The sequence below is a fragment of the Ptychodera flava genome, chromosome 3 (assembly GCF_041260155.1).
Source record: "Ptychodera flava strain L36383 chromosome 3, AS_Pfla_20210202, whole genome shotgun sequence".
Taxonomy (NCBI): Eukaryota; Metazoa; Hemichordata; class Enteropneusta; family Ptychoderidae; genus Ptychodera; species Ptychodera flava.
Window position 1 is genome coordinate 22100770 of NC_091930.1, and position 12605 is coordinate 22113374.

The following is a 12605-nucleotide window of genomic DNA, read 5'->3' on the forward strand; positions in this document are numbered from 1 at the left end:
ACAGGGAGATATAGACGGTTGAAGAGACATAGGTAAGAATGAACAGTAAACAAATTTACAAAACCAAAACTAATACTACAATTTTAAAATTGAAAATCAGATAAAGGCATCATCGAGTTTAGAGAGAGAGAGAGAGAGAGAGAGAGAGAGAGAGAGAGAGAGAGAGAGAGAGAGAGAGAGAGAGAGAGAGATGAGAGAGAGAGAGAAATACCAACGGAGTTAGCCAACATATGGTAGAAGCTACATTTGTACATGTTCGCCTGATGCACGTCAAGATGTGCATGAACGCTCGATACGAGTACCCGTTACGATACAAAAGAGAATACACCCGATTGAATGTTTTGTGAAAATCGAAGGCGAGGTAAATGTGATACTCACCTCAGCGGCTTGAAAGTGGCGGTATCGAAACACGGCGTCCTGTGATCTGCAACTCGATCGGCGATTTTAACTGCCTATATATTGTCTTTCGGATGAAATCGTAATAGTTCCCATGATTCGCTAGCTCCACCAATGAATGCATGGATGTACACGGCCAAACAAACACAACTGAGACCCCCACGCAAATAAAATGTACATTTTGTTGTCACAGTAGGAGATATTGTAAAACTAAACCAAATTAACAGTTTTAGTAGAACGATATCGGGACATGATGTTTGCCCACTCGTCCGCGCCAAGTTTGTTGGTCTCGAGTTGGACTAGCCCAAAACATGTACATTTCGTCTGCTTTCGCGCCATTCACTCTTCGGGCACGCGCTAACGCCGTCACGACGGTTTTTATATTTGATAGTTTTTATTGTTGTTGCATTTTGTATTGTTTTAAAAAGGGGTCGTGGATCAGATTTGACATCGGTTGATACCCGTAAACTTAGTCAAACCACCTGTGGCTATAAAATAATTTGTATGACCTGTCACTGACATTTCGGGACTATTTGATTAGACCAGCTGTTGATTTTTCACTTCATCCACAGACTGTCGTCATCACACTCGATGGCGCCACTGATAATCACAGGTGGGCCACAGCATGTTTGGTCAGCAGTTTGATGTGCGTTGAAGGTAGTCGCGCCTCGAAAGTGAAAGACTCAATCCTTTGCTCAAACTTTCCTATATGAAACTTCCTACTATTACCTGGGGATATAGGAAATAAAAATCAGAGGTCATCTGGCAAAGTTTTAAAATGAGCCCGCACAAGTGGTTGACCTTAAAAAACTTAATAATCATGACAGCCCGAGTATCTATACCCGCCGAGGGATTTTCTCCCTTACAACAACATATCCTTTTTCCAACCCGAAATCACGCCAAGATACACGGCGATCGGCAAGTCATCCTGTACAATTAAGACTGATTTGTTGAAAAGAGAAGCAAGTCGGAATGTTGACCGGGTGTTATAACGAGACATTCTCTGAAATCATGGCTGTCCTGTGGGGCTAAATAAGTCTCGAATACCTGACCTCAAACGAGCTTCGGGCGACTGCAGGTGCTGGCGGCTTTACCGCTGGTGGCGCAAATCAGGGGCAGACGAGGATTCGAAGCCTGACATACGAGACAATAGGGCTCTGTCAATGTCCAACTTATTTTAAAACGTCGTTGATATCCAATATTGGCCTTTGAGAAGAATTACTTTGGAGAACAATCGTTCTTTTTTTAAGTGCGATTATATATAAAAGGATTTAATCTTAACAAGAGTTAAAACTTGAACTTTTTGAGCTTTCAAACAAAACATTAACATTGTCTAAAGCAATATTCGCAAAAAATTATGAACAAACATTGAGTCCGGCATTCCATTTGAGACTGGTGTGCCAGTAATTTTATCGGCTGTAACTGTTTTGATCACTGCGGGATAAACTAATTTCCGTATTTGCACTTTAAAATCGTTGTTTTTTTTTGTTATAAAGTCAGATATTTTGTGTAAGTTTGCCATGACTACATACGTACAGTACTTGCATGTGGTTATTCATGCAAACACTGTGTCTGCTTAAAGTATAAATTTATGCATCACAAGATTCCAACCGTTGACTAATTAATAGTAACTGCAATGAAAAAAGCTGAGAGGTTATAAAAACTGCTATCGGCAAATATCAGGGATAATAAAACGTCGACAAGTCAAACTGTGGTCCTCTTTCCCAGTCGACCAACGTTTAATAGATTCTGTAAAACGCCCGATGACTCATGCGAATACTTGGTTTGTTTACAATGCATAGAATCGTATTCAAGTCGCAGAATGATTGGATCAAATTTAAGTAGAAAGGTAGGTGGTCCGGCATATTGTAACAGTATTCACGTTCTTGATGTGCACTGGAGACGGCGCTGTTTTTCACGGCGTTGTCGTCGCCCGCCTCCAAAACGATGCTCGGCGAAAGTGAAGGTGTGTTAACGTCTTTGACAGCTGTCAGAAATAGATAAGTATGCACCTCGAAAGTGAAAGATTTAACCTTGAGCTCAAATTTTCCTCAATGCAGCTTTAGACCATTCTCTTAGCAAATCAAAAACAAGCATGAAGGGCAACCGTACAAAATTTGGCACCAGAGAGACAAATTACCTGATATTTCACGATATGTGAAATTCAAAATGGCCACCCTCCTTGTGTTACCTCTATAGGGGGAAATACATTTTCTATTTTTGAAATGCTAAAACGGTGAAAAGTTGTCTTACACTAAGAGCTTTAAAATTAACCCACACAAGTGCTAGATCAGAAAATGAATAGGAAAAGTTTGAGAGTCCGAATATCTCTCCCCGAGGCGCATGCTACCCTCAGGTTATGACTAAGATTATGCACAAGCCTTCCTTTTTTTATTTCTACATACTATTGGTAATTTTAAATCCTGGAGGACGCAACCTTCTTAGTACTCTCAGAAACTTATCCTCTCGAAAGCAAAACCAACCACTGCAAAGCTCGTGTGAGGCTCAAGTTGTTTCTCGACCGGGAGCCAAGCGACGTATATGATAGGTATTTCAATATTGTTTTTAAATTCTTCTGTACTCTTTGTATTTTACATCTAAAAGTAGTAAAGCAGGTACACTAAGGAGAGTATGTCAATTATTGGAAATCGGAATCTATTCTCCAATGAAAAAGTTCCTTGTGCATTTTAGATGTATTATAGAATATATACTTTAGTCACATTAAATGCGTTGAGCCTGGTTTTGTTATTCCCTATGCAGTCCATCGCTTAACAAACAGTCGCCGTCCATACTGCGCTTGGACTCTCAGTGATGTTTCATGGCGTTTGAGTAAACAGAGTCGCCATAAAATTTTAAAGTTAAATGCTTATTAGCCATAAGCGCATTTTGAATTTGATAACGTATCTTGCTCTGATTAATCACAGTTCTCAATGCATTTGTGTCCATTATTTGGATATCTGGTCACTAATTGACATCCTCTGGCAGTGACCGAATATGTGAACCTCCAGTCAATGGTTGAAAATACGAAAAGTAAAAACAGGGCAACTCGCATGTATTGCGTCTACTCGACTGTATGATAATATCCTGATATTTGTTTTCGTTTTCTCCTACGCTTTGAAATGAGACTGCCTATTGAGCTTTGATATTCCTGTGGGTACCAGCTTGACAGAGCGCCCCCTGCGTTAGTTTCAGGTTTGCTATTAAGCGGTTGATTTAAATGAGTGACCACACATCGCTGTGATATGCTGGCAGTATTGTTGACAAAACGAAATTCGCCAAACTGATTTTTTTCAAATGTGACAAAAATAATCCAATCAGAAAAGGTATTTATCTGATGATGTGTTTAATTACCATTTAATTTCTACGATTACTTTCTAAAATAAGCTCAGCTGAAAAGCACAAAATGTTTCACATACGTTGCCGTCTATGTCTGCTTACAATGACGTAGAATGGTCTCAATTAATTCCATAGATTTTATGTTTTACTGAATGTATCAATACTAACGGCATCTCCAAACCGTGACATATTCACCACGGAATCCCCAGTCGTTCTCCACAACTTTATCACTCCTTGCGCTGACGGTCTTTCCACCACCAACGGCAATACCCACGTGACTTCCGTCAGCGACCACGTCTCCCGGTTGTGCGCTGGAGGCACCGCCCACATAACTACAACCCTCTTTGACTTCTGCTGTGTCGAACCAAGAGGATGCACTGATCGGACCTGTGAAGATCCTATGAGAAAATAAGGGAGAGACCGTTTGCAAGAACAAAACAATGTGTAATTTGAAATCTGTAGGAAAAAACTCTTGGTTTTGTAGAAATTCTTTGAAAATATCCTTTCCAGCGGTATGGGTCTTGGAAAAAATATGCATATGACGTGTTTTGCACATATGGCGTTATTTCCGCAAAAAGTGTCAAATGTGTAAATTTGCCGAACATAATAGGTTTTCAGTGTTGTTTAAATACATAGGTATATGAACAAATATGCTGACTGAAATTTCGTGAAAATTGAAGGGTAGACAGCTAACATGGTCTTGTGGCTTTTAAGTTGTTACATTTGTTGCAAAAAAGTACGAATAACGAATCAAACATAGGAGTGTTACTTCCTGTTGCTCTTTTTTATGATTTTTCCCAAGTGACGTATAACCCATATAGATGCAATCAAATAATATTATAATGTTAAACAAATGCTTTGAAAGACAGGTGATGAAAAGTCAGTTTCACCCGGGATATTTCGTTTCAGACTACGATATGAGACCATGTTTGAATCTAGTGTATCTCCAAGAAACCACATGTGTTTACTCAGGAAGTGCACACATAGATCTCGTTGACCCATCATCCTTGTGTAAAATATATTTTACGACGCCCGTTGACTACTGCTTCACCAGCTTATCAGCATAAGTGTAGACAAATCTGAAAGACAGACATTGCTCTCGAGACGTCTTTACCTTTATCTATCGTATGTCTCCCGGGCTGATAAATGATAAAAATATTCTTAACGAACATCGATGCAAAAATGCTAAAGAATTACCAGCCCTCCCGTTCAGGTGCTGATACACCGGCTTCCTCAAGTACGTCGTGTACGAAATAGTTGCACTTGTATTTGGACGGACCGGGCCACCAGAAAGAGTCGTAGGAATACCTGGTCGACCCAACGTAGTCTTTTGCAATTCTTACTATGTCAGTGGCCTGCCAAAGAAATAATGACATTGAAGAACTTCCTTATTGACACTAGTTTTCAATTAGTGTACATTTACTGTAATTACATGATTTATCCAACAACTGTAGATATAAACGTGACGGTTCACCGTCATACATTATCAAAGTGATCTGCGTAAATTTAGCTATATAAGACACCTGCTCTTCATGCAAATTTGCACGAAACGTACATTAAGCCTCTATTACATAGCTATGGTTTAGTGTACTTGGCAAGCTTATTAAGGCGATTTAATATACAATTAGTAGCTAACCACTATACATTTTTATTTATCCGTTTACAATCATTGATAAATTCATTCATTAACAATCCCATACATTTATTCATTTGCAATAATTAAGTCACTCACATCCATTTATTTATTTATTTGTACTTTATTTTTACAATCTTACCTGTCTTCTTTCTCTTCCAAATTCCTCATCAGTTTCGGAGGCATCGGTAAATCGTAAGATGAACACGACAAACAAGATCATCAGCACTTTATAGAACAAACATAATGACTTCTTTGCAATTGCTGGCGTCTCCAGGTACTGAGTGAGAATTAAAAAGGATTTTTTTTTGAATTTGATCGATATAGTATATCGTACCGAATCAATTAAGAACGGTGTTTTCTTTGAACAGGTATGTGAACGCCATAATTTAATCGAACAGTCCGACGATTGGGAAATGGAGAGAGAGAGAGAGAGAGAGAGAGAGAGAGAGAGAGAGAGAGAGAGAGAGAGAGAGAGAGAGAGAGAGAGAGAGAGAGAGAGAGAGAGAGAGAGAGAGAGAGAGAGAAATCGAAAAGTGGACCTGCTATTATTAATAGGTGATACGGGAGGAATTTACTAACGTGAAGCTGTCGAAGTTTGTAACATCTGTATCCGCCATTCCCCCTTTTGTCAAAGTTTTCATTATGTCATTCCCGTATGCGTATTATGGGACAGTGTAAACCTGTAATTGAATGCCAAAATACGAGCGTCGTCCCAAAGTACAAAGAATGCTATTCTTGATCTATTAGCAACTCTTGTGTGACAAACTGAATACCGACAGGGTATGACACTCACCTCGAAAGGTTATCAGTGTTGTTGTCGTAGCCAGCCGACGTAGATCTGGAACTTGACGATTTACATTGCCTATATATTGTATTTCACTGACGTCAACGTGTAAATAAAATTATACAATTTGTACTTTGCTAACTCAATATACATACAATATGTTAGATAACGAAATGAATTTTCACACAACAGAGCAAACAATGAACACCCGGGCAAATACTACATAGATATGTTTTCCCGGTAACGTGGCATGCACAACTTGTTTGTCAGGGAGGATGTTCACGTGACAGAATGGTTACTATTGTGATAATGTTGCTGATATCATTTGCAATTCGTGAAGACAAACACATCAAATGACAGTGTTCTGTAAATGTTAAAGTGTCCGTTTATATAGAAGTAATCCTCTTTGTAGCAAAATAGGAAAACCTCCCTACATTACAGAATAGATACGGAAATCGTTGGCTTCGAAGAAAAAAATTACTTTATTAAGGTTACTATCAACATGAATCGTAGACTACATTACGTCCCAATTATAATGTTTGGTGTAAATATAGTGTTGAACGATTTAAATTTAAATGTTTGGTGTAAATATAGTGTTAAACAAATGTCAAAACTGAAGGTGGCCTATAATAATACGATGCGATTAGTTTTTGATCTAAAACGTGATGGTAATATGAGTCATAGTTTTGCTATAAGAAATATTTTGAATTTTACATCATTGCATCGTAGGATGTTATTTGCATTTTGTCAACGTCTGTTGGCCAGCAGAAATACTGTTATTTACAGCTGTGTACACTCCGACTCTTATTTTCATTCCACCTTTTGGAAACACAGTCGGAGTATTCTCTATTAGGGATTTTTATCCACCATTTTGAGATCTCTTTAAATATTTTAATGTAGTTTTCTGAGTATATATTTTTATTGTATGGGTCATCGACCTGAAATAGATAATCATCATCATCATCATCATAATAATAATCCTTGCCCTTATCATTTTTTAAAGGAAGCTCTCACTTGCTTGCCATGGATGGAGACAAGTGAAAAATTTTGAAATGAATGGAAACATATTCACCGCGATTTATTTTCGGCAAAAACAATGAATTGTTAAATAGAGAAAACACAGTCAGTGACACTTTCGTTCTTCTTCTGTGAGGAGCACGCCCGATCTCATCTTTTTTCCTGACTTTGAAAGTGAGTTCAGAGCATACGAACACTTTTGAGGGTCACTATTTTCCATGTAGTGTCGTTTTTCTGTGGAGTTCTGGCACGAGTGAACACCATGCCCATGGTACGCACAAGGTAAGTACACTGCTTAACAGCAACGTAACGCGTACATCAAGGGGTGCTTTTCATCAAGAATACTTTCCTCGAAGTCATGAAACGTAAAAGGCCATCATGATGAGCTTAGTTTAGTTAATTCAAATCAGCTAACGGTATGGACAAGTAATTACACACGAAAACATTTTTCGGGGGGGGGGGATATTAAACAAATAGTATATCACTGTTGCCACAGGAAGACTTACTCATAATTTAGTGTTTTGTTGCATGAAGTCAACCAACATCGATTAAATGCATGAACGGCTATGAAGTCAAGACTCCGAACGTTTTGCCAAGTATGGTACCAAGTTACTACCAACCATGATCACGGAGATCGCTGAGTGGAAGTTATTCGCTATCCGTAACGCCCAGTTCTAAACTCCACAGCCTGCAGGTAGATTTGAACGGCGTCGAAACAGTCAGGTGATCGATGTTGCTTCAGATTCAGCAAACTTTACTGACTTCATAGATGTGTTGACACCGTTTCTAAAGGTGATAACCTTGCTTTCCGAGTTGGCGATTACCCAGTAATTAACAATACCCCGGTTCATCATAGTGATATGGCGATGGCACTTGTTTGATTGAAATTAAAAGGAATACAATCTATTTTACTACAAAATACTCACTTGTTATAACCCGGCTGAATTTGGCGGTCTTAAGGAAAAACGGAGATAGATGTTCGGGCTTTTAAAGTTTAATAATTCTCGTCTAATCTTCCACTTGTTCGGGCTCATTTTAAAGCTCTTGGTATAAGAAAAGTTTTCACCGTCTTAGGTCTTCTGAAATTTCAAGTATCGGCAATCATGGAAAACTTGCCTCTCTTTCACCAAATTTTGCACCGTGACTGGGGCACCGTGACCCTTGATCTGATTGTTATTCTTGCTTTGATAAGAAAGTGGTCAAAAGTTTCATTCACAAAAGTTTGAGCAAATTTTTTTAAGTCTTTCACTTTCGAGGCGCCCTTCAAATAAAGCATTTTCTGTTTGCCCTTTACCGTACAGCAGTTGTCTATGAAAATATGACATTCGCCATACAACACTTGATCCACAATGTACGCCGGCAAATATACCAAAAGTTCTGAAAACATTGCCTATATAAGCTTTCTATGCGACCACGACGCCCAGCGTTCAGTGCGTATTGGCTCCACAAACCTGCTTGGTGATACTAATACAATGATAATAGAGGTCGCGCTAGTCAATAGAGTTCAAAATCCTTGCCCTAACATGCAGAATTCAAATTCCCAAAGATTATTCTTCTTGCCCGAATGCAGTCATCAGATTCAATCTGCGTTATTGGTGTGACATATAATTTCGAAAAGCAAAATTGCAATCTGTTATTTTTAAGTTGTAAAATTAAATTAAGAAGAATAAAATGAAGAATAATGTTTCACGGTGAAATATAACATTGAATTGTGAAACTAAAATGATGAAGTAGCAGGTCGAGTAGTAGAATATTAAATAGAATGTAGAAAGCTATATAGTAAGCAGAGTTGTAAAATTGAATTCATAATGGAATGTTGAGTAACTGTTATACATCAGAGTAAAATGTTGAATTGTACATTTGTACTTTAGAATAAAATGTAACATTGTAAAATTGAATAATTATTCATAATTGTAAAAGAGAAAGTAGTAATGTCGGCATTAATTTGACACAATAGTCCACCAGAAGCCACAAAATTTACAACATGTTAATTCCTTTCTTTATTATTTCTCACAGTATCACATGAATTTTCTCAGCAGCTCCTAATATTCAAGCATGAATGTGGCTGAAGTGAAAGAAACGACTGAAACTGAGGCAAAGAATAAGTAAACATTCAGTGTATCGTATTCCCAGTCTTAACTTGCCAACGTCTTACCACCTTTGCTTCAAATTAAATAAAAATAGATAGTCACAGTTAAACGTTGAATTAATATGGGCGAATGAATTACCGCCGATATGTGTTTCAGTTCAGATTATAATAAACAGATTTCGGCAATTTTGTGTCAATCCTGCTATAGGCCCAGTACCTTAGTGAGATCGACCAAAATACAATTGCGTCGTTTTTGTAAAACGTTAAACAATATTAATATCAATATCACTGTCCTTGACTGCCTTGTTCCGTGTCCACAGACCATATCTCTCAACAATTTCACAATCGCTCAGTTTCCTACGAAACCGTTTTAATGTACACCGTCTTGGCTTTCCAACGCAAAGAGCTGAACACTCGTTGTTGTTTTTGTAGCTGTTGTTGATATTCAAAATTATTATGGTGACGATATCCGATGGTGCTAACATTGAGACACATGTGGTAGGAGTGGGAAGTAGTACTGGTTTTACATTATCACTGTCGTCGTCATAGCAAATTATAAGAAAACAAACATGCTGATACTGTTTGGCTCGAAGGTGCACGAGTTTTTTCTCTCAGTATAGCGTTTAGCTCCATAAGTTTACTCTGTACTTGCTTTTTAAACTGATGCATAAACTGGCATTCTATTTCTTCAAATCAATAAAATGTAATGTCAGATCATATATTGAACAAATGGCGCTCAAAATAATAGAGAGAGAGAGAGAGAGAGAGAGAGAGAGAGAGAGAGAGAGAGAGAGAGAGAGAGAGAGAGAGAGAGGGGGGGGGGGCAAGCGAGGCCAAAAGCTCATGTGTAGCAAGATTAAAGCATAGTAAACGGGAACTTCCGTAGCATGAGCCGTCAGGCGAGTGTTTTACGGAGCGAATTGTACCAAAGTCGAGTGTATACCCGACTGCGGCGGGGTTATTGCTATTATCAACTTGTGTGTCTTTGTTGTCTTGCTTGGGTATTTTCGTCATTTTAAGCCCCAAATGCAGAAAACGGACGTATGAGAGATCGAATGTCAGAAAGTCAGCAACCGAGACCGAGCACCTTTATAAGTTTGGATTACGATGACACAGTGACAACAGAGGCGCACAGTATCCTTCGATAACATATGTATGACGTTCGTTACAACTGCAGTTTATTCACATGACATGTAACGCGAGCACTAATTTGCGACCTGCTGCAGACACAGAAAATGGGTCAAGAGTTCAAATCACAAGAAAAAGTAACATTTTTTTCCGTAAATTTACATAAGAACAATAGTCCTGGCCGTTTTGGGATACTACAAATAGATTTGTCTCATTTTGTACCGATGCGTCGTCGACCATCGCAACATCCAGGCTTGGTACAGTGAGGTTTGAATGATGGATAATTTGGACGTTATTGTACCAGCAAACAAGCAGTTTTCAAATAATGCAGACTTGGGATGACAGCAACTGTGATCAACAGTTTTGCAGAGTGTGCTGCCCGATTCAGCGAGAGCTGGACGCTGACACTGCTTGTTGCATTTGATGTCAACTTTCGTCGCAGTCACCAGGAGTAATCCCATTGTTATTTTGAACTTCTTGGTCTACATCGTTAAAACATCCTCGTCTGTTACAGCCCAAACTTTGGCAAAGAATGTCTGACATACCGTTACTGTGAGGAAGTGTCAATTTATTTGTGTATGAACGAATACTAGCTTCATTATTTTCACCAAGAAGCTGTAGTAAGTTACTCTCCGATAATTTTTATCTGTGTCTCGAAATTCGGAATTCGGGCGGTCTTTTAAGCGGACTGTTTGGGATTAAGTTTAAATCGGTACGTTCAAATGCACCGACTGGGCAATTTTCGAAAATGCTGGTTCATGGGCCCGTTTTAGCACTGCTAAAACCGTATTTTAGCATCCGTGGAATGAGCTCTCGTCCAATCAGAATGGCGCATATGGTAGCATGATATAATATGATATTTACTAATGACTAATATTTGCTCCTCTGGTGTCATTTGAGAGCCTAATCGAGATGCCATCATAACAGGAACAGTTTTACAATCATGATTTACAGATATTCATGATGGTAATAAAAAAAAATGGATTATCAACTAAGATCTTCGACCACGGGGTGATCAGGTTCAAGATTGGCAAGCAGTTTAAAGTACGTGTGAACGGCGTTTGAACCTGACGCAAACACTCTTGGTGACCGGAACTTTAATATTGATGCAGCGGCCAAAGAAGCATCTCCGTTGCCATCTAAATGACGCCTTGGTATTCCACTGCAGACAGCCCGCCCTGGCTGTAAAGTAAACCAAAAACTTAAAAATAATGGTTGACCTAAACATGTAAACCGAAATTTGACATCTATGAATGTTATTCTTTGGATGCCTTTGAGACATTAGCAGTAAATACCTCAGTTCCCAAAGTTGTATTGTAGTTCGTTGGTGCTAAATATCCGGGGAACCATTCTAAAGGTAGGGGAGTGACTAAAGTAGTGTCTGAACACTCGTCTGAATGGACGCTTGTTACCATGCATTGCCTAGTGCACGTGCCATGTGTTGTAATAAAGGTTACATTATTTTTATTCTATCGGTAACGAAATTAAAACAGTGTATCACGTACCAGCTAGTTCTTCCTTTTCTTCACATGGGGCGCCATCACAAAAAGTTTCCTCATCGGTGATCTCTGTCCAATACGACGTTTTGTCAGCGCAATGCGAACCAATCACAGGCGACACTGAGACAACGTCATCGATTGGCTCATCAACAATCTTCGCCTCCTGCTTCTTAACCATCGCAACATCATCGGACTGCTTTGCCTGTGTCATGATGGAGAACATGAAAAGTAACATATAAACAATAGTTAAAGGTCAAACCACGGTGAAATTTTCAGCACCGAAGAATGTGAGGCTTCGGAATCCGAGGTACAGGGAAGGGCTTCCACTGACGAGTTTATAACACAAAGCATAAACAACGTTTGTAAATCTCATCTTACCTGTGACTTTTCCATCTCCACTTTCAGATCCTCAGGACTGACTTCTTCATTGGCATCGTACGTTGACAAGTAGCAAACGCCATTTTCTTCATCGACTAGGGCATCGACGTGCTTTTTGAAACAGAATATTAATACGCCAAAGCGATAAGTGGCAGCGCTAGCCGGCGCAGTAAGAATATTCCAGGGTTTTTAAATTTTGAGGATATCTGCTGGGAGCTGTTCATGAGTTAAGATGTGAACCGCTTGTAATCTTTTGAATACTGCGATTCACTGCGATATTTATTCTCTCTCAGAGGTTGATATTAAATAAAATATGACTGTTTTTGTATAAAATCGCGATGC

General features: G+C 38.9%; 1 protein-coding gene and 1 long non-coding RNA gene across 2 annotated transcripts in view; both read right to left on the reverse strand.

Annotated features, from left to right (window-relative positions):
- The window catches only part of LOC139129767 (uncharacterized), a 462294-nt gene that overhangs the window by 87354 nt on the left and 362335 nt on the right, over positions 1-12605 (reverse strand). The gene's annotated exons all lie outside the window — the stretch shown is intronic.
- On the reverse strand, positions 3735-5722 carry LOC139125516 (uncharacterized). Its single transcript, XM_070691584.1, has 3 exons — positions 5508-5722; positions 4930-5087; positions 3735-4130 (listed from the first exon to the last, which is right to left on the reverse strand). The coding sequence occupies exons 1-3, from the start codon at positions 5586-5588 to the stop codon at positions 3896-3898; spliced, it is 474 nt and encodes a 157-aa protein (XP_070547685.1). The 5' UTR covers positions 5589-5722; the 3' UTR covers positions 3735-3895.